This window comes from Nerophis ophidion, linkage group LG02 (genome assembly GCF_033978795.1).
Source record: "Nerophis ophidion isolate RoL-2023_Sa linkage group LG02, RoL_Noph_v1.0, whole genome shotgun sequence".
Taxonomy (NCBI): domain Eukaryota; kingdom Metazoa; phylum Chordata; class Actinopteri; order Syngnathiformes; family Syngnathidae; genus Nerophis; species Nerophis ophidion.
In genome coordinates, this window is record NC_084612.1 from 84,502,196 (window position 1) to 84,524,233 (window position 22,038).

Consider the following 22,038-nt stretch of genomic DNA (forward strand, 5'->3'; position numbering starts at 1 on the left):
GACAAAATGAAAGCTACCTGGAAGGCAGCCGGAAGTTAGCTACTCTACCAGGAAGTTAGCAAAGCTACCAGGAAGTTAACTTGTCTACCAGAAAGTTAACAAAGCTACCAGGAAGTTAGCTAGTTTACCAGGAAGTTAGCAAAGCTACCAGGAAGTTGACTTGTCTACCAGAAAGTTAACAAAGCTACCAGGAAGTTAGCTAGTTTACCAGGAAGTTAGCAAAGCTACTAGAAAGTAAACTAGTCTACCAGGAAGTTAGCAAAGCTACCAGGAAGTTAACTACTCTACCAGGAAGATAGCAAAGCTACCAGGAAGTTAGCAAAGCTACTAGAAAGTAAACTAGTCTACCAGAAAGTTAGCAAAGCTACCAGGAAGTTAACTTGTCTACCAGAAAGTTAACAAAGCTACCAGGAAGTTAGCTAGTTTACCAGGAAGTTAGCAAAGCTACTAGAAAGTGAACTAGTCTACCAGGAAGATAGCAAAGCTACCAGGAAGTTAGCAAAGCTACTAGAAAGTAAACTAGTCTACCAGAAAGTTAGCAAAGCTACCAGGAAGTTAACTTGTGTACCAGGAAGTTAACAAAGCCACCAAGAAGTTAGCTAGTCTACCAGGAAGTTAGCAAAACTACCAGGAAGTTAGGTAGTCTACCAGGAAGTTAGCAAAGCTACTAGAAAGTTTGCTGGTTCACCAGTAAGTTAGCAAAGCTACCAGGAAGTTAGCTAGACCACCAGGAAGTTAGCAAAGCTACCAGGAAGTTATATGGTCTAACAGGAAGTTAGCACAGCTACCAGGATGTTAACTAGTCTACCAGGAAGTTAGCTGGTCTACCAAGAAGTTAGCAAAGCTACCAGGAAGTTAGCAAAGCTACTAGAAAGTAAACTAGTCTACCAGAAAGTTAGCAAAGCTACCAGGAAGTTAACTTGTGTACCAGGAAGTTAACAAAGCCACCAAGAAGTTAGCTAGTCTACCAGGAAGTTAGCAAAGCTACCAGGAAGTTAGGTAGTCTACCAGGAAGTTAGCAAAGCTACTAGAAAGTTTGCTGGTTCACCAGTAAGTTAGCAAAGCTACCAGGAAGTTAGCTAGACCACCAGGAAGTTAGCAAAGCAACCAGGAAGTTATATGGTCTAACAGGAAGTTAGCACAGCTACCAGGATGTTAACTAGTCTACCAGGAAGTTAGCTGGTCTACCAAGAAGTTAGCAAAGCTACCAGGAAGTTAGCTAGTCTAACAGGTAGTTAGCAAAGCTAATAGGAAGTTAGCTCATCCACCAGGAAGTTAGCAAAGCTACTAGAAAGTTTGCTGGTCCACCAGTAAGTTAGCAAAGCTACCAGGAAGTTAGCTGGACCACCAGGAAGTTAACAAAGCTACCAGGAAGTTAGGTAGTCTACCAGGAAGTTAGCAAAGCTACTAGAAAGTTTGCTGGTTCACCAGTAAGTTAGCAAAGCTACCAGGAAGTTAGCTAGACCACCAGGAAGTTAGCAAAGATACTAGGAAGTTATATGGTCTAACAGGAAGTTAGCACAGCTACCAGGATGTTAACTAGTCTACCAATAAGTTAGCAAAGCTGTTAGGAAGTTTGGTAGTCAACCAGTAAGTTAGCAAAGATATTAAGAAGCTAGGTAGTCTACCAGGAAGTTAGCCAAGCTACTAGGAAGTCAGCTAGACCACCAGGAAGTTAGAAGAGCTACTAAGAAGTTAGCTGGTCTATCAGGAATTGGGCAAAGCTACCAGGAAGTTAAATAGTCTACCAGGAAGTTAGCAAAGCTCCAATGAAGTTAGCTAGTCTACCAGGTAGTTAGCAAAGCTAATAGGAAGTTAGCTCGTCCACCAGGAAGTTAGCAAAGCTACTAGGAAGTTATCTGGTCTAACAGGAAGTTAGCAAAACTACTAGGACGTTAGATAGTCAACCAGTAAGTAAGCAAAGATATTACGAAGCTAGCTAGTCTACCAGGTAGTTAGCAAATACTCTAGGAAGTTATAGGACGTTAACTAATCCAACAGGAAGTTAGCAAAGCTACTATGAAGTTATCTGGTCTACCAGGAAGTTAGCCAAGCTACTAAGAAGTTAGCTAGACCACCAGGAAGTTTCAAAGCTACTAGGAAGTTAGCTACACCACCAGGAAGTTAGCAAAGCTACTAAGAAGTTAGTTAGTCTACTAGGACGTTAGCTAGGCCACCAGGAATTTAGACAGGTTACGAGAAAGTTAGCTAAGCTACCAGGAAGTTAGCTGGACTACCAGGAAGTTATCAGGACTACCAGGAAGTTATCAAGACTACCAGTAAGTTAGCTAGACTACCAGAAACGTATCAGGACTACCAGTAAGTTAGCTGGACTACCAGGAAGTTATCAGGACTGCCATTAAGTTATCAGGACTACCAGGAAGTTATCAAGACTACCAGTAAGTTAGCTAGACTACCAGAAACGTATCAGGACTACCAGTAAGTTAGCTGGACTACCAGGAAATTATCAGGACTACCAGTAAGTTAGCTGGACTACCAGAAACGTATCAGGACTACCAGTAAGTTAGCTGGACTACCAGAAACGTATCAGGACTACCAGGAAGTTAGCTGGACTACCAGGAAGTTATCAGGACTACCAGGAAGTTATCAAGACTACCAGTAAGTTAGCTAGACTACCAGAAACGTATCAGGACTACCAGTAAGTTAGCTGGACTACCAGAAACCTATCAGGACTACCAGTAAGTTAGCTGGACTACCAGGAAGTTATCCGGACTGCCAGAAAGTTAGCTGGATTACCAGGAAGTTATCAGGAATACCAGTAAGTTAGCTGGACTACCAGAAACGTATCAGGACTACCAGGAAGTTAGCTGGACTACCAGGAAGTTATCAGGACTACCAGGAAGTTATCAAGACTACCAGTAAGTTAGCTAGACTACCAGAAATGTATCAGGACTACCAGTAAGTTAGCTGGACTACCAGAAACGTATCAGGACTACCAGTAAGTTAGCTGGACTACCAGTAAGTTAGCTGGACTGCCAGTAAGTTAGCTGGACTACCAGGAAGTTATCAGGACTACCAGTAAGTTATCTGGACTACCAGGAAGTTAGCTGGACTACCAGGAAGTTATCAGGACTACCAGTAAGTTAGCTGGACTACCAGAAACGTATCAGGACTACCAGTAAGTTAGCTGGACTACCAGAAACGTATCAGGACTACCAGGAAGTTAGCTGGACTACCAGGAAGTTATCAGGACTACCAGGAAGTTATCAAGACTACCAGTAAGTTAGCTAGACTACCAGAAACGTATCAGGACTACCAGTAAGTTAGCTGGACTACCAGAAACATATCAGGACTACCAGTAAGTTAGCTGGACTACCAGGAAGTAATCCGGACTGCCAGTAAGTTAGCTGGATTACCAGGAAGTTATCAGGACTACCAGTAAGTTAGCTGGACTACCAGAAACGTATCAGGACTACCAGGAAGTTAGCTGGACTACCAGGAAGTTATCAGGACTACCAGGAAGTTATCAAGACTACCAGTAAGTTAGCTAGACTACCAGAAATGTATCAGGACTACCAGTAAGTTAGCTGGACTACCAGAAACGTATCAGGACTACCAGTAAGTTAGCTGGACTACCAGTAAGTTAGCTGGACTACCAGTAAGTTAGCTGGACTACCAGGAAGTTATCAGGACTACCAGTAAGTTATCTGGACTACCAGGAAGTTAGCTGGACTACCAGGAAGTTAGCTGGACTACCAGAAACGTATCAGGACTACCAGTAAGTTAGCTGGACTACCAGTAAGTTAGCTGGACTACCAGGAAGTTATCAGGACTACCAGTTAGTTATCTGGACTACCAGGAAGTTAGCTGGACTACCAGGAAGTTAGCTGGACTACCAGGAAGTTATCAGGACTACCAGGAAGTTATCAGGACTACCAGTAAGTTAGCTGGACTACCAGGAAGTTATCAGGACTACCAGGAAGTTATCAGGACTACCAGGAAGTTAGCTGGACTACCAGGAAGTTAGCTGGACTACCAGTAAGTTAGCTGGACTACCAGAAACGTATCAGGACTACCAGTAAGTTAGCTGGACTACCAGTAAGTTAGCTGGACTACCAGGAAGTTATCAGGACTACCAGTAAGTTATCTGGACTACCAGGAAGTTAGCTGGACTACCAGGAAGTTAGCTGGACTACCAGGAAGTTAGCTGGACTACCAGGAAGTTATCAGGACTACCAGTAAGTTAGCTGGACTACCAGGAAGTTATCAGGACTAGCAGGAAGTTATCAGGACTACCAGTAAGTTAGCTGGACTACCAGAAACGTATCAGGACTACCAGTAAGTTAGCTGGACTACCAGGAAGTTATCAGGACTGCCATTAAGTTATCAGGACTACCAGGAAGTTATCAAGACTACCAGTAAGTTAGCTAGACTACCAGAAACGTATCAGGACTACCAGTAAGTTAGCTGGACTACCAGGAAATTATCAGGAGTACCAGTAAGTTATCTGGACTACCAGCAAGTTATCAGGACTACCAGCAAGTTATCAGGACTACCAGTAAGTTAGCTGGACTACCAGAAACGTATCAGGACTACCAGGAAGTTATCAGGACTACCAGTAAGTTAGCTGGACTACCAGAAACATATCAGGACTACCAGTAAGTTAGCTGGACTACCAGGAAGTTATCAGGACTACCAGTAAGTTAGCTGGACTACCAGGAAGTTATCAGGACTACCAGTAAGTTAGCTGGACGACCAGGAAGTTATCAGGACTACCAGTAAGTTAGCTGGACTACCAGAAACGTATCAGGACTACCAGGAAGTTAGCTGGACTACCAGGAAGTTATCAGGACTACCAGGAAGTTATCAAGACTACCAGTAAGTTAGCTAGACTACCAGAAACGTATCAGGACTACCAGTAAGTTAGCTGGACTACCAGAAACATATCAGGACTACCAGTAAGTTAGCTGGACTACCAGGAAGTTATCCGGACTGCCAGTAAGTTAGCTGGATTACCAGGAAGTTATCAGGACTACCAGTAAGTTAGCTAGACTACCAGAAATGTATCAGGACTACCAGTAAGTTAGCTGGATTACCAGGAAGTTATCAGGACTACCAGTAAATTAGCTGGACTACCAGAAACGTATCAGGACTACCAGGAAGTTAGCTGGACTACCAGGAAGTTATCAGGACTACCAGGAAGTTATCAAGACTACCAGTAAGTTAGCTAGACTACCAGAAACGTATCAGGACTACCAGTAAGTTAGCTGGACTACCAGAAACGTATCAGGACTACCAGTAAGTTAGCTGGACTACCAGGAAGTTATCAGGACTGCCATTAAGTTATCAGGACTACCAGGAAGTTATCAAGACTACCAGTAAGTTAGCTAGACTACCAGACACGTATCAGGACTACCAGTAAGTTAGCTGGACTACCAGGAAGTTATCAGGACTACCAGTAAATTAGCTGGACTACCAGAAACGTATCAGGACTACCAGGAAGTTAGCTGGACTACCAGGAAGTTATCAGGACTACCAGGAAGTTATCAAGACTACCAGTAAGTTAGCTAGACTACCAGAAACGTATCAGGACTACCAGTAAGTTAGCTGGACTACCAGAAACATATCAGGACTACCAGTAAGTTAGCTGGACTACCAGGAAGTTATCCGGACTGCCAGTAAGTTAGCTGGATTACCAGGAAGTTATCAGGACTACCAGTAAGTTAGCTGGACTACCAGTAAGTTAGCTGGACTACCAGGAAGTTAGCTGGACTACCAGGAAGTTATCAGGACTACCAGGAAGTTATCAAGACTACCAGTAAGTTAGCTAGACTACTAGAAATGTATCAGGACTACCAGTAAGTTAGCTGGACTACCAGAAACGTATCAGGACTACCAGTAAGTTATCAGGACTACCAGGAAGTTATCAAGACTACCAGTAAGTTAGCTAGACTACCAGAAACGTATCAGGACTACCAGTAAGTTAGCTGGACTACCAGAAACAAATCAGGACTACCAGTAAGTTAGCTGGACTACCAGGAAGTTATCAGGACTACCAGTAAGTTAGCTGGACTACCAGGAAGTTATCCGGACTGCCAGTAAGTTAGCTGGATTACCAGGAAGTTATCAGGACTACCAGTAAGTTAGCTGGACTACCAGAAACGTATCAGGACTACCAGGAAGTTAGCTGGACTACCAGGAAGTTATCAGGACTACCAGGAAGTTATCAAGACTACCAGTAAGTTAGCTAGACTACCAGAAATGTATCAGGACTACCAGTAAGTTAGCTGGACTACCAGAAACGTATCAGGACTACCAGTAAGTTAGCTGGACTACCAGTAAGTTAGCTGGACTGCCAGTAAGTTAGCTGGACTACCAGGAAGTTATCAGGACTACCAGTAAGTTATCTGGACTACCAGGAAGTTAGCCGGACTACCAGGAAGTTAGCTGGACTACCAGGAAGTTATCAAGACTACCAGTAAGTTAGCTAGACTACCAGAAATGTATCAGGACTACCAGTAAGTTAGCTGGACTACCAGAAATGTATCAGGACTACCAGTAAGTTAGCTGGACTACCAGGAAGTTATCAGGACTGCCATTAAGTTATCAGGACTACCAGGAAGTTATCAAGACTACCAGTAAGTTAGCTAGACTACCAGAAACGTATCAGGACTACCAGTAAGTTAGCTGGACTACCAGGAAATTATCAGGACTACCAGTAAGTTAGCTGGACTACCAGAAACGTATCAGGACTACCAGTAAGTTAGCTGGACTACCAGAAACGTATCAGGACTACCAGGAAGTTAGCTGGACTACCAGGAAGTTATCAGGACTACCAGGAAGTTATCAAGACTACCAGTAAGTTAGCTAGACTAATAGAAACGTATCAGGACTACCAGTAAGTCAGCTGGACTACCAGAAACATATCAGGACTACCAGTAAGTTAGCTGGACTACCAGAAACGTATCAGGACTACCAGTAAGTTAGCTGGACTACCAGAAACGTATCAGGACTACCAGGAAGTTAGCTGGACTACCAGGAAGTTATCAGGACTACCAGGAAGTTATCAAGACTACCAGTAAGTTAGCTAGACTAATAGAAACGTATCAGGACTACCAGTAAGTCAGCTGGACTACCAGAAACATATCAGGACTACCAGTAAGTTAGCTGGACTACCAGAAACGTATCAGGACTACCAGGAAGTTAGCTGGACTACCAGGAAGTTATAAGGACTACCAGTAAGTTAGCTGGACTACCAGGAAGTTAGCTGGACTAGCAGGAAGTTATCAGGACTAGCAGGAAGTTATCAGGACTACCAGGAAGTTAGCTGGACTAGCAGGAAGTTATCAGGACTAGCAGGAAGTTATCAGGACTAGCAGGAAGTTATCAGGCCTAGCAGGAAGTGATCAGAAGACTTGAGGCTGCAATGTGTGTGCATGTCCAGCAGGGTGCGGCGAGCGGGTGGAGGTGCACACGGAGCGCAGGGGAGTGATCTACAGCCCGTCCTGGCCTGTCAACTACCCGCCGGGCGCCAACTGCAGCTGGCACATCCAGGGAGGCCACGGGGAGGTCCTCACCCTCAGGTGAGCACACCTGCTTCACACCTGCTCTGTGCCCGCTCTAAACGCTCCTGGTCCCGCCGGACAGTTTCCGGGTGTTCGACGTGGGACAGTCCGGGAGCTGCGAGGACGGAGACTGGCTGCTGGTCACCTCCACGGTGTGGCGGGCCGAGTCCAGACTGTGTGGGTCCACCAGGCCGCCGCCCTTCATCTCCAGCAGGGGGCGCGTGTGGTTGTTCTTTCACTCCCAGGCCAACAGCTCGGGACTAGCTCAGGGTTTCCACCTGTCCTACATCAAAGGTGAGCTAACGTGCTAAGCTATCTTCGTGTCTTCCCGACATAGCCCGAGGTCAACGTCAATACGGGGGTGGCCTGATACCATATTGACTCTGTTTTTGTCAGAAGAACTTAGCCAGGCAACTAGACAGTTATAAGGGCTATCAGGAAGCTAGCTAAGCTACCAGGAAGTTAGCCAGGCTTCCAGGAAATTAGCTAAGTTACCAGGAAGTTAGGTAAGCTACCAGGAAGTTAGCCAGGCTTCCAGGAAATTAGCTAAGTTACCAGGAAGTTAGTTGGACTTCCAGGAAGTTCACTACACAACCAGGAAGTTAGATCGGCTACTAGGAAGTTAGCTAAGCTACAAGAGTGTTAGCTACACAACCAGGAAGTTAGCTAGGCTACTAGGAAGTTAGCTAAGTTACCAGGAAGTTAGTTGGGCTACCAGGAAGTTAGCTCGGCTACTAGGAAGTTAGCTAAGCTACAAGAATGTTAGCTACAGAACCAGGAAGTTAGCTAGGCTACTAGGAAGTTAGCTAAGTTACCAGGAAGTTAGTTGGGCTACCAGGAAGTTAGCTCGGCTACTAGGAAGTTAGCTAAGTTACAAGAATGTTCGTTACACAACCAGGAAGTTAGCTCGGCTCCTAGGAAGTTAGCTAAGCTACAAGAATGTTAGCTGCAGAACCAGGAAGTTAGCTAGGCTGCTAGGAAGTTAACTAAGCTACAAGTAAGTTAGCTAAGTTACCAGGAAGTTAGTTGGGCTACCAGGAAATTAGCTAAGCTACCAGAAAGTTAGCCAGGCTTCCAGGAAGTTAGCTAAGCTACAAGGAAGTTAGCTAAGCTACAAGGAAGTTAGATACACAACCAGGAAGTTAGCTAGGCTACTAGGAAGTTAGCTAAGCTACAAGGAAGTTATCTAAGTTACCAGAAAGTTATCTAAGCTACCAGGAAGTTAGCCAGGCTTCCAGGAAGTTGGCTAAGCTATAAGGAAGATAGCTAGGTCAGATAAGATATGAAGTTTGATGTCCTGGTGTGTATAGGTCACCTGGGTCAAATATGATATCAGGTTTGATGTTGTGGTGTGTGCAGGTCACCTGGGTCAGATATGATATCAGGTTTGATGTGCTGGTGTGTTCAGGTCACCTGGGTCAGATATGATATGATATAAGGTTTGATGTGCTGGTGTGCTTAGGTCACCTGGGTCAGATATGATATCAGGTTTGATGTGGTGGTGTGTTCAGGTCACCTGGGTCAGATATGATATGATATAAGGTTTGATGTGGTGGTGTGTTCAGGTCACCTGGGTCAGATATGGTATGATATAAGGTTTGATGTGGTGGTGTGTTCAGGTCACCTGGGTCAGATATGATATCAGGTTTGATGTGGTGGTGTGTTCAGGTCACCTTGGTCAGACATGATATCAGGTTTGATGTGCTGGTGTGTTCAGGTCACCTGGATCAGATATGATATGATATAAGGTTTGACGTGTTGGTGTGTTCAGGTCACCTGGGTCAGATATGATATCAGGTTTGATGTTGTGGTGTGTGCAGGTCACCTGGGTCAGATATGATATCAGGTTTGATGTGGTGGTGTGTTCAGGTCACCTGGGTCAGATATGATATCAGGTTTGATGTGGTGGTGTGTTCAGGTCACCTTGGTCAGACATGATATCAGGTTTGATGTGCTGGTGTGTTCAGGTCACCTGTGTCAGATATGATATGATATAAGGTTTGACGTGGTGGTGTGTTCAGGTCACCTGGGTCAGATATGATATCAGGTTTGATGTGGTGGTGTGTTCAGGTCACCTGGGTCAGATATGATATGATATAAGGTTTGATGTGGTGGTGTGTTCAGGTCACCTGGGTCAGATATGATATCAGGTTTGACGTGGTGGTGTGTTCAGGTCACCTGGGTCAGATATGATATCAGGTTTGATGTGGTGGTGTGTTCAGGTCACCTTGGTCAGACATGATATCAGGTTTGATGTGCTGGTGTGTTCAGGTCACCTGGGTCATATATGATATGATATAAGGTTTGACGTGGTGGTGTGTTCAGGTCACCTGGGTCAGATATGATATCAGGTTTGATGTTGTGGTGTGTTCAGGTCACCTGGGTCAGATATGATATGATATAAGGTTTGATGTGGTGGTGTGTTCAGGTCACCTGGGTCAGATATGGTATGATATAAGGTTTGATGTGGTGGTGTGTTCAGGTCACCTGGGTCAGATATGATATCAGGTTTGATGTGGTGGTGTGTTCAGGTCACCTTGGTCAGACATGATATCAGGTTTGATGTGCTGGTGTGTTCAGGTCACCTGGATCAGATATGATATGATATAAGGTTTGACGTGTTGGTGTGTTCAGGTCACCTGGGTCAGATATGATATCAGGTTTGATGTTGTGGTGTGTGCAGGTCACCTGGGTCAGATATGATATCAGGTTTGATGTGGTGGTGTGTTCAGGTCACCTGGGTCAGATATGATATCAGGTTTGATGTGGTGGTGTGTTCAGGTCACCTTGGTCAGACATGATATCAGGTTTGATGTGCTGGTGTGTTCAGGTCACCTGTGTCAGATATGATATGATATAAGGTTTGACGTGGTGGTGTGTTCAGGTCACCTGGGTCAGATATGATATCAGGTTTGATGTGGTGGTGTGTTCAGGTCACCTGGGTCAGATATGATATGATATAAGGTTTGATGTGGTGGTGTGTTCAGGTCACCTGGGTCAGATATGATATCAGGTTTGACGTGGTGGTGTGTTCAGGTCACCTGGGTCAGATATGATATCAGGTTTGATGTGGTGGTGTGTTCAGGTCACCTTGGTCAGACATGATATCAGGTTTGATGTGCTGGTGTGTTCAGGTCACCTGGGTCATATATGATATGATATAAGGTTTGACGTGGTGGTGTGTTCAGGTCACCTGGGTCAGATATGATATCAGGTTTGATGTTGTGGTGTGTGCAGGTCACCTGGGTCAGATATGATATAAGGTTTGATGTTGTGGTGTGTGCAGATCACCTGGGTCAGATATGATATCAGGTTTGATGTGGTGGTGTGTTCAGGTCACCTGGATCAGATATGATATGATATAAGGTTTGACGTGGTGGTGTGTTCAGGTCACCTGGGTCAGATATGATATCAGGTTTGATGTGGTGGTGTGTTCAGGTCACCTGGGTCAGATATGATACAAGGTTTGATGTGGTGGTGTGTTCAGGTCACCTGGGTCAGATATGATATCAGGTTTGATGTGCTGGTGTGTTCAGGTCACCTGGGTCAGATATGACATGATACAAGGTTTGACGTGTTGGTGTGCTCAGGTCACCTGGGTCAGATATGATATCAGTTTTGATGTGGTGGTGTGTTCAGGTCACCTGGGTCAGATATGATACAAGGTTTGATGTGGTGGTGTGTTCAGGTCACCTGGGTCAGATATGATATCAGGTTTGATGTGGTGGTGTGTTCAGGTCACCTGGGTCAGATATGATATGATATCAGGTTTGATGGGGTGGTGTGTGCAGATCACCTGGGTCAGATATGATATCAGGTTTGATGTGCTGGTGTGTTCAGGTCACCTGGGTCAGATATGATATCAGGTTTGATGTGGTGGTGTGTTCAGGTCACCTGGGTCAGATATGATATGACATAAATTTGATGTGGTGGTGTGTTCAGGTCACCTGGGTCAGATATGATATCAGGTTTGATGTGGTGGTGTGTTCAGGTCACCTTGGTCAGACATGATATCAGGTTTGATGTGCTGGTGTGTTCAGGTCACCTGGATCAGATATGATATGACATAAGGTTTGACGTGGTGGTGTATTCAGGTCACCTGGGTCAGATATGATATCAGGTTTGATGTGGTGGTGTGTTCAGGTCACCTGGGTCAGATATGATATCAGGTTTGATATGGTGGTGTGTTCAGGTCACCTGGGTCGGATATGATATGATACAAGGTTTGATGTGGTGGTGTGTTCAGGTCACCTGGGTCAGATATGATATGATATAAGGTTTGATGTGGTGGTGTGTTCAGGTCACCTGGGTCAGATATGATATCAGGTTTGATGTGCTGGTGTGTTCAGGTCACCTGGGTCAGATATGATATCAGGTTTGATGTGGTGGTGTGTTCAGGTCACCTGGGTCAGATATGACATAAATTTGATGTGCTGGTGTGTTCAGGTCACCTGGGTCAGATATGATATGATATCAGGTTTGATGTGGTGGTGTGTTCAGGTCACCTGGGTCAGATATGATACAAGGTTTGATGTGGTGGTGTGTTCAGGTCACCTGGGTCAGATATGATATCAGGTTTGATGTGGTGGTGTGTTCAGGTCACCTGGGTCAGATATGATATCAGGTTTGACGTGGTGGTGTGTTCAGGTCACCTGGGTCAGATATGACATGATACAAGGTTTGACGTGTTGGTGTGCTCAGGTCACCTGGGTCAGATATGATATCAGTTTTGATGTGGTGGTGTGTTCAGGTCACCTGGGTCAGATATGATACAAGGTTTGATGTGGTGGTGTGTTCAGGTCACCTGGGTCAGATATGATATCAGGTTTGATGTGGTGGTGTGTTCAGGTCACCTGGGTCAGATATGATATGATATCAGGTTTGATGGGGTGGTGTGTGCAGATCACCTGGGTCAGATATGATATCAGGTTTGATGTGCTGGTGTGTTCAGGTCACCTGGGTCAGATATGATATCAGGTTTGATGTGGTGGTGTGTTCAGGTCACCTGGGTCAGATATGATATGACATAAATTTGATGTGGTGGTGTGTTCAGGTCACCTGGGTCAGATATGATATCAGGTTTGATGTGGTGGTGTGTTCAGGTCACCTTGGTCAGACATGATATCAGGTTTGATGTGCTGGTGTGTTCAGGTCACCTGGATCAGATATGATATGACATAAGGTTTGACGTGGTGGTGTATTCAGGTCACCTGGGTCAGATATGATATCAGGTTTGATGTGGTGGTGTGTTCAGGTCACCTGGGTCGGATATGATATCAGGTTTGATATGGTGGTGTGTTCAGGTCACCTGGGTCAGATATGATATCAGTTTTGACGTGGTGGTGTGTTCAGGTCACCTGGGTCAGATATGATATGATACAAGGTTTGATGTGGTGGTGTGTTCAGGTCACCTGGGTCAGATATGACATAAATTTGATGTGGTGGTGTGTTCAGGTCACCTGGGTCAGATATGATATCAGGTTTGATGTGGTGGTGTGTTCAGGTCACCTGGGTCAGATATGACATAAATTTGATGTGGTGGTGTGTTCAGGTCACCTGGGTCAGATATGATATCAGGTTTGACGTGGTGGTGTGTTCAGGTCACCTGGGTCGGATATGATATCAGGTTTGATGTTGTGGTGTGTTCATGTCACTTGGGTCAGATACGATATCAGTTTTGATGTGGTGGTGTGTTCAGGTCACCTGGGTCAGATATGATATGATATCAGGTTTGACGTGGTGGTGTGTTCAGGTCACCTGGGTCAGATATGATACAAGGTTTGACGTGGTGGTGTGTTCAGGTCACCTGGGTCAGATATGATATCAGGTTTGACGTGGTGGTGTGTTCAGGTCACCTGGGTCAGAGCAGCTGCCAGTCAGACGAGTTCCTGTGCGGGAACGGCAAATGTCTCCCCCACTCCTGGAAGTGCAACGGCCAGGACGAGTGCGGCGACGCCTCGGACGAACGCAGCTGCTCGCCGCCCCCCACCGAGTGGCGGCCCGGCCCCTGCCCCCCCGCCGCCCTGGCCTGCACGGCGGCGCAGTCCACCCGCTGCCTGCCCGCCGTCCTGCGCTGCGACAAAGTCCGCGACTGCCCCGACGGCTCGGACGAGCGGGGCTGCCCCGACACCGCCTGCGGCAAACGTCTGGCCGACTTCTACGGCTCCTTCGCCTCCCCGGACTTCTTCGGGGCCAACCGGAGCCAGGGGGCGGAGCTGAGGTGCTCCTGGTTGCTGGACACCCAGGACCCCAAGCCCATCGTGCTGCAGCTGGACCTGCAGCTGGGACCCGGGGACTCGCTGCACGTGTACGACGGGCTCCTGCACCGCGCCGAACACCTGCTGCAGGTGCTGTCCCATCACAACAACCGCCGGCCCGCCTTGCTGGAGTCCAGCCGGGGACAGATGAGCGTCTTGTACCTGGCCAAGCCTGCCAGCCCCGGGCGCGGGTTCAACGCCACTTACCAGGTGACCCCCGCCTTCTTCCTACGCCAGGGGTCAGCAACCTTTTATGGGGCGGCATAGCTCGGTTGGTAGAGTGGCCGTGCCAGCAACTTGAGGCTTGCCGGTTCGATTCCCGCTTGTCCCATCCTAGTTACTGCCGTTGTGTCCTTGGAGATAATGGAGACGTCAAAGAAGAAAGATGTAGGTGGGAAGCGGTGTTTTGCGGCCGGCTTTAGCAACACAAACACAGCCGGTGTTTCTTTGTTTACATTCCCGAAAGATGACGGTGAATCTCTACTATGGAACAGAGCGGTCAAACGAACATGGTTCCCTACCACATGTCAACCAGCAGGTTTCTGTGAGAAAACGGTGGTAATAAGTCGGCTCTTACTGTAGACATGAGCTTGCGTCGTTCCTCCGGCACCAGTCAAAGAGGCAGCTGCGGCATAGCTCGGTTGGTAGAGTGGCCGTGCCAGCAACTTGAGGGTCGCAGGTTCGATTCCCGCTTCCGCCATCCTAGTCACTGCCGTTGTGTCCTTGGGCAAGACACTTTACCCACCTGCCACCCACACTGCTTTAAATGTAACTTAGATATTGGGTGTCACTATGTAAAGCGCTTTGAGTCACTAGAGAAAAGCGCTATATAAATATAATTCACTTCACTTTTTGAAAGCAAGAGCTACTTCTTGGCTACTGATTAATAACCAAGGGCTACCAGTTTGATACACACTTCCATAAATTGCCAGAAATAACCAATTTGCTCAATTTACCTTTAACTCTATGTTATTATTAATATGTGGAAACACTGATCATCTTAACGATTTCTCACATCTATCCATCCATTTCCTACCGCTTATTCCCTTTTGGGGTCGCGGGCGCCTATCTCAGCTACAATCGGGCGGAAGGCGGGGTACACCCTGGACAAGTCGCCTCCTCATCGCAATAAACATATAATTTTGATGACATCTTTTAAATAGGTTAAAATCCAATCTGCACTTTGTTAGAATATATAACAAATTGGACCAAGCTATATTTCTAACAAAAAAAAAATCATTTCTTCTAGATTTTCCAGAACAAAAATTTCAAAAGACTTTGAAATAAGATTTAAATTTGATTCTACCGATTTTCTAGATTTGCCCGAATAATTTTTTATTATTTAGGGTTAAAGGGTTAGGGTTAAAGTGTTAGGGTTAGGGTTTAAGTGTTAGGGTTAGGGTTAGAGAGTTAGTGAATTGTGAATTATATTTATATAGCGCTTTTCTCTAGTGACTCAAAGCGCTTTACATAGTGAAACCCAATATCTAAGTTACATTTAAACCAGTGTGGGTGGCACTGGGAGCAGGTGGGTAGAGTGTCTTGCCCAAGGACACAACGGCATTGACTAGGATGGCGGTAGCGGGAATCGAACCTGCAACCCTCAAGTTGCTGGCACGGCCGCTCAACCAACCGAGCTAAACCGCCCCACCGAGTTAGGGTTAGAAGGTTAGGGTTAGGGTTAAAGGGTTAGGGTTAGATAGTTAGGGTAAAAGTGTTAGGGGTTAGGGTTAGATAGTTAGGGTTAGGGTTAGAGAGTTAGGGTAAAAGTGTTAGGGGTTAGGGTTAGAGAGTTAGGGTTAGAGAGTTAGGGTTAGGGTTAAAGGGTTAGGGTTAGAGAGTTAGGGTTAGGGTTAGATAGTTAGGGTTAGGGTTAATGTGTTAGGGGTTAGGGTTAGAGAGTTAGGGTTAAAGTGTTAGGGGTTAGGGTTAGAGAGTTAGGGTTAGGGTTAGAGAGTTAGGGTTAGGGTTAGAGAGTTAGGGTTAGGGTTAAAGTGTTAGGGTTAGGGTTAATGTGTTAGGGTTAGGGTTAAAGTGTTAGGGTTAGGGTTAGAGAGTTAGGGTTATAATAAGGCCATGCTGAATAAGGCATTAATAAGTAATCAATAACGACTAGTTAAGAGCCAATATGTTACTAATTTGCACGTAAATAAGCAAGTAATTAATGGTGAATATGGTCCCCATACTAAAGTGTTAGCATGTTTTTTTACTGGTGCAGAAAATGAAGCGTGCATGAACATCACTTTGTTCAAAGAACAAAACCAACAGAGTGCATAAACTCACAATTAATCACTTCTGCTGTTGGTATCCGTAAAACACCGATAGGGAGAAGTTTTTATTTACAAGATGAGTCGGGTGTGTCGTGGACTTTGCTAGCCACCTCGATCAAACCCAGGTTAAGAAGCACTTTTGTGGATAAAGCAGCAGAAAGATGGCCGTAGTTGATAAATATCTGTCCTCCCCGTGAAGGTGAAGGGTTACTGCTTCCCGGGCGAGCGTCCTTGCGGCAGCGAGCAGGGTTGCTACTCGGAACATCAGCGCTGCGACGGCTACTGGCACTGCCCGTCGGGGCGGGACGAGGAGTCCTGCCCCACCTGCCCGGATGGCGACTTCCCGTGCGGCGGCGACACGGGCGCCTGCTACTCGGCCGCCGAGCGATGCAACAACCAGAAGAGATGCCCCGACGGCTCGGACGAGAGGAACTGTTACGACTGCCAGCCCGGGAACTTCCACTGCGGCACCAACCTGTGCATCTTCGAGACCTGGCGCTGCGACGGGCAGGAGGACTGCCTGGACGGCAGCGACGAGAGGGACTGTCTGACGGCGGTGCCCAGGAAGGTGATCACGGCCGCTCTGATCGGGAGTTTGGTCTGCAGCCTGCTGCTGGTCATCGCCCTCGGCTGCGCCCTCAAGCTGCACACGCTCAGGAGTCGGGAGTACAGGTACTAGTCCCACACGCCCTCCGGGTTGCAAGATCCTGCTTCCTTTCCAAAAGTAAGACTTGTAAGGGTCTTGCTCCAGGAGTCGGGAGTACAGGTACTAGTCCCACACGCCCTCCGGGTTGCAAGATCCTGCTTCCTTTCCAAAAGTAAGACTTGTAAGGGTCTTGCTCCAGGAGTCGGGAGTACAGGTACTAGTCCCACACGCCCTCCATGTTGCAAGATCCTGCTTCCTTTCCAAAAGTAAGACTTGTAAGGGTCTTGCTCCAGGAGTCGGGAGTACAGGTACTAGTCCCACACGCCCTCCGGGTTGCAAGATCCTGCTTCCTTTCCAAAAGTAAGACTTGTAAGGGTCTTGCTCCAGGAGTCGGGAGTACAGGTACTAGTCCCACACGCCCTCAGGGTTGCAAGATCCTGCTTCCTTTCCAAAAGTAAGACTTGTAAGGGTCTTGCTCCAGGAGTCGGGAGTACAGGTACTAGTCCCACACGCCATCCATGTTGCAAGATCCTGCTTCCTATCCAAAAGTAAGACTTGTAAGGGTCTTGCTCCAGGAGTCGGGAGTACAGGTACTAGTCCCACACGCCCTCCGGGTTGCAAGATCCTGCTTCCTTTCCAAAAGTAAGACTTGTAAGGGTCTTGCTCCAGGAGTCGGGAGTACAGGTACTAGTCCCACACGCCCTCCAGGTTGCAAGATCCTGCTTCCTTTCCAAAAGTAAGACTTGTAAGGGTCTTGCTCCAGGAGTCGGGAGTACAGGTACTAGTCCCACACGCCCTCCATGTTGCAAGATCCTGCTTCCTTTCCAAAAGTAAGACTTGTAAGGGTCTTGCTCCAGGAGTCGGGAGTACAGGTACTAGTCCCACACGCCCTCCGGGTTGCAAGATCCTGCTTCCTTTCCAAAAGTAAGACTTGTAAGGGTCTTGCTCCAGGAGTCGGGAGTACAGGTACTAGTCCCACACGCCCTCCGGGTTGCAAGATCCTGCTTCCTTTCCAAAAGTAAGACTTGTAAGGGTCTTGCTCCAGGAGTCGGGAGTACAGGTACTAGTCCCACACGCCCTCCGGGTTGCAAGATCCTGCTTCTTTTCCAAAAGTAAGACTTGTAAGGGTCTTGCTCCAGGAGTCGGGAGTACAGGTACTAGTCCCACACGCCCTCAGGGTTGCAAGATCCTGCTTCCTTTCCAAAAGTAAGACTTGTAAGGGTCTTGCTCCAGGAGTCGGGAGTACAGGTACTAGTCCCACACGCCCTCCGGGTTGCAAGATCCTGCTTCCTTTCCAAAAGTAAGACTTGTAAGGGTCTTGCTCCAGGAGTCGGGAGTACAGGTACTAGTCCCACACGCCCTCCGGGTTGCAAGATCCTGCTTCCTTTCCAAAAGTAAGACTTGTAAGGGTCTTGCTCCAGGAGTCGGGAGTACAGGTACTAGTCCCACACGCCCTCCGGGTTGCAAGATCCTGCTTCTTTTCCAAAAGTAAGACTTGTAAGGGTCTTGCTCCAGGAGTCGGGAGTACAGGTACTAGTCCCACACGCCCTCAGGGTTGCAAGATCCTGCTTCCTTTCCAAAAGTAAGACTTGTAAGGGTCTTGCTCCAGGAGTCGGGAGTACAGGTACTAGTCCCACACGCCCTCCGGGTTGCAAGATCCTGCTTCCTTTCCAAAAGTAAGACTTGTAAGGGTCTTGCTCCAGGAGTCGGGAGTACAGGTACTAGTCCCACACGCCCTCCATGTTGCAAGATCCTGCTTCCTTTCCAAAAGTAAGACTTGTAAGGGTCTTGGTCCAGGAGTCGGGAGTACAGGTACTAGTCCCACACGCCCTCCGGGTTGCAAGATCCTGCTTCCTTTCCAAAAGTAAGACTTGTAAGGGTCTTGCTGGCGGCCCCCCGAGTATAAACACAGTCAACCATCAGCTGCCATTTTTCACTGTTTTTCAAGGGATCTTCCGGAACAAACTCCTCCTGGGGAATTTGCTGGATCACCACTAAAATGATAATTTATCACCACTAAAATGATAATTCCTCACCACTAAAATGATAATTTATCACCACCAAAATGATCATTTATCACCACTAAAATGTATAATTTATCACCACCAAAATGATCATTTATCACCACTAAAATGATAATTTATCACCACCAAAATGATAATTTATCACCACTAAAATGATCATTTGTCACCACCAAAATGATAATTTATCACCACTAAAATGATCATTTATCACCACTAAAATGTATAATTTATCACCACTAAAATGATAATTTGTCACCACCAAAATGATAATTTATCACCACCAAAATGATCATTTATCACCACTAAAATGTATAATTTATCACCACCAAAATGATAATTTATCACCACTAAAATGATCATTTATCACCACTAAAATGTATAATTTATCACCACTAAAATGATAATTTGTCACCACTAAAATGATAATTTATCACCACCAAAATGATCATTTATCACCACTAAAATGTATAATTTATCACCACCAAAATGATAATTTATCACCACTAAAATGATAATTTATCACCACCAAAATGATAATTTATCACCACTAAAATGATCATTTGTCACCACTAAAATGCATAATTTATCACCACTAAAATGATAATTTGTCACCACCAAAATGATAATTTATCACCACCAAAATGTATAATTTATCACCACTAAAATGATCATTTGTCACCACTAAAATGAATAATTTATCACCACTAAAATGATAATTTATCACCACTAAAATGATAATTCATCACCACTAAAATGATAATTCCTCACCACTAAAATGATAATTCCTCACCACTAAAATGATAATTTATCACCACCAAAATGATCATTTATCACCACTAAAATGTATAATTTATCACCACCAAAATGATAATTTATCACCACTAAAATGATAATTTATCACCACCAAAATGATAATTTATCACCACTAAAATGATCATTTGTCACCACCAAAATGATAATTTATCACCACTAAAATGATCATTTATCACCACTAAAATGTATAATTTATCACCACTAAAATGATAATTTGTCACCACCCAAATGATAATTTATCACCACCAAAATGATCATTTATCACCACTAAAATGTATAATTTATCACCACCAAAATGATAATTTATCACCACTAAAATGATCATTTATCACCACTAAAATGTATAATTTATCACCACTAAAATGATAATTTGTCACCACTAAAATGATAATTTATCACCACCAAAATGATCATTTATCACCACTAAAATGTATAATTTATCACCACCAAAATGGTAATTTATCACCACTAAAATGATAATTTATCACCACCAAAATGATAATTTATCACCACTAAAATGATCATTTGTCACCACTAAAATGTATAATTTATCACCACTAAAATGATAATTTGTCACCACCAAAATGATAATTTATCACCACCAAAATGTATAATTTATCACCACTAAAATGATCATTTGTCACCACTAAAATGAATAATTTATCACCACTAAAATGATAATTTATCACCACTAAAATGATAATTTATCACCACTAAAATGATAATTTATCACCACCAAAATGATCATTTATCACCACTAAAATGATAATTTATCACCACTAAAATGATCATTTGTCACCACCAAAATGATAATTTATCACCACCAAAATGATAATTTATCACCACTAAAATGTATAATTTATCACCACTAAAATGATAATTTGTCACCACCAAAATGATAATTTATCACCACCAAAATGTATAATTTATCACCACTAGAATGATCATTTGTCACCACTAAAATGAATAATTTATCACCACTAAAATGATAATTTATCACCACTAAAATGATAATTTATCACCACTAAAATGATAATTTATCACCACCAAAATGATCATTTATCACCACTAAAATGATAATTTATCACCACTAAAATGATCATTTGTCACCACCAAAATGATAATTTATCACCACCAAAATGTATAATTTATCACCACCAAAATGATCATTTATCACCACTAAAATGATAATTTATCACCACCAAAATGATAATTTATCACCACTAAAATGAATAATTTATCACCACTAAAATGAATAATTTATCACCACTAAAATGATAATTTATCACCACCAAAATGATAATTTATCACCACTAAAATGAATAATTTATCACCACTAAAATGAATAATTTATCACCACTAAAATGATGATTTATCACCACCAAAATGATAATTTGTCACCACCAAAATGATCATTTACCACCACTAAAATGATAATTTACCACCACTAAAATGATCATTTATCACCACTAAAATGATCATTTGTCACCACCAAAATGATCATTTACCACCACTAAAATGATAATTTATCACCACCAAAATGATCATTTATCACCACTAAAATTATCATTTATCACCACTAAAATGATAATTTATCACCACCAAAATGATAATTTATCACCACTAAAATGATCATTTGTCACCACCAAAATGATAATTTATCACCACTAAAATGATAATTTATCACCACTAAAATGTATAATTTATCACCACTAAAATGATCATTTGTCACCACCAAAATGAATAATTTATCACCACTAAAATGATAATTTATCACCACTAAAATGATAATTTATCACCACTAAAATGATAATTTATCACCACCAAAATGATCAATTATCACCACTAAAATGATAATTTATCACCACTAAAATGATCATTTGTCACCACCAAAATGATAATTTATCACCACTAAAATGATAATTTATCACCACTAAAATGTATAATTTATCACCACTAAAATGATAATTTATCACCACCAAAATGTACAATTTATCACCACTAAAATGATCATTTGTCACCACTAAAATGATCATTTATCACCACTAAAATGTATAATTTATCACCACTAAAATGATAATTTATCACCACTAAAATGATAATTTATCACCACTAAAATGATAATTTATCACCACCAAAATGATCATTTATCACCACTAAAATGATAATTTATCACCACTAAAATGATCATTTGTCACCACCAAAATGATAATTTATCACCACTAAAATGATAATTTATCACCACTAAAATGTATAATTTATCACCACTAAAATGATAATTTGTCACCACCAAAATGATAATTTATCACCACCAAAATGTATAATTTATCACCACTAAAATGATCATTTGTCACCACTAAAATGATCATTTATCACCACTAAAATGTATAATTTATCACCACTAAATGATCATTTATCACCACTAAAATGTATAATTATCACCACTAAAATGATAATTTATCACGACCAAAATGATAATTTGTCACCACCAAAATTATCATT

General features: G+C 43.8%; 1 protein-coding gene across 2 annotated transcripts in view; it reads left to right on the top strand.

Annotated features, from left to right (window-relative positions):
* lrp3 (low density lipoprotein receptor-related protein 3) overlaps window positions 1-22,038 on the top strand; it is a 29,917-nt gene that overhangs the window by 2,912 nt on the left and 4,967 nt on the right. The window contains exons 2-5 of one of the 2 annotated variants that reach the window (XM_061892562.1): window positions 7,406-7,544; window positions 7,609-7,820; window positions 13,377-13,993; window positions 16,253-16,725. In XM_061892562.1, the coding sequence (XP_061748546.1) occupies window positions 7,406-7,544; window positions 7,609-7,820; window positions 13,377-13,993; window positions 16,253-16,725 (1,441 nt within the window). The remainder of the gene's footprint in view (window positions 1-7,405; window positions 7,545-7,608; window positions 7,821-13,376; window positions 13,994-16,252; window positions 16,726-22,038) is intronic. The other variant, XM_061892569.1, reaches the window with a different exon arrangement.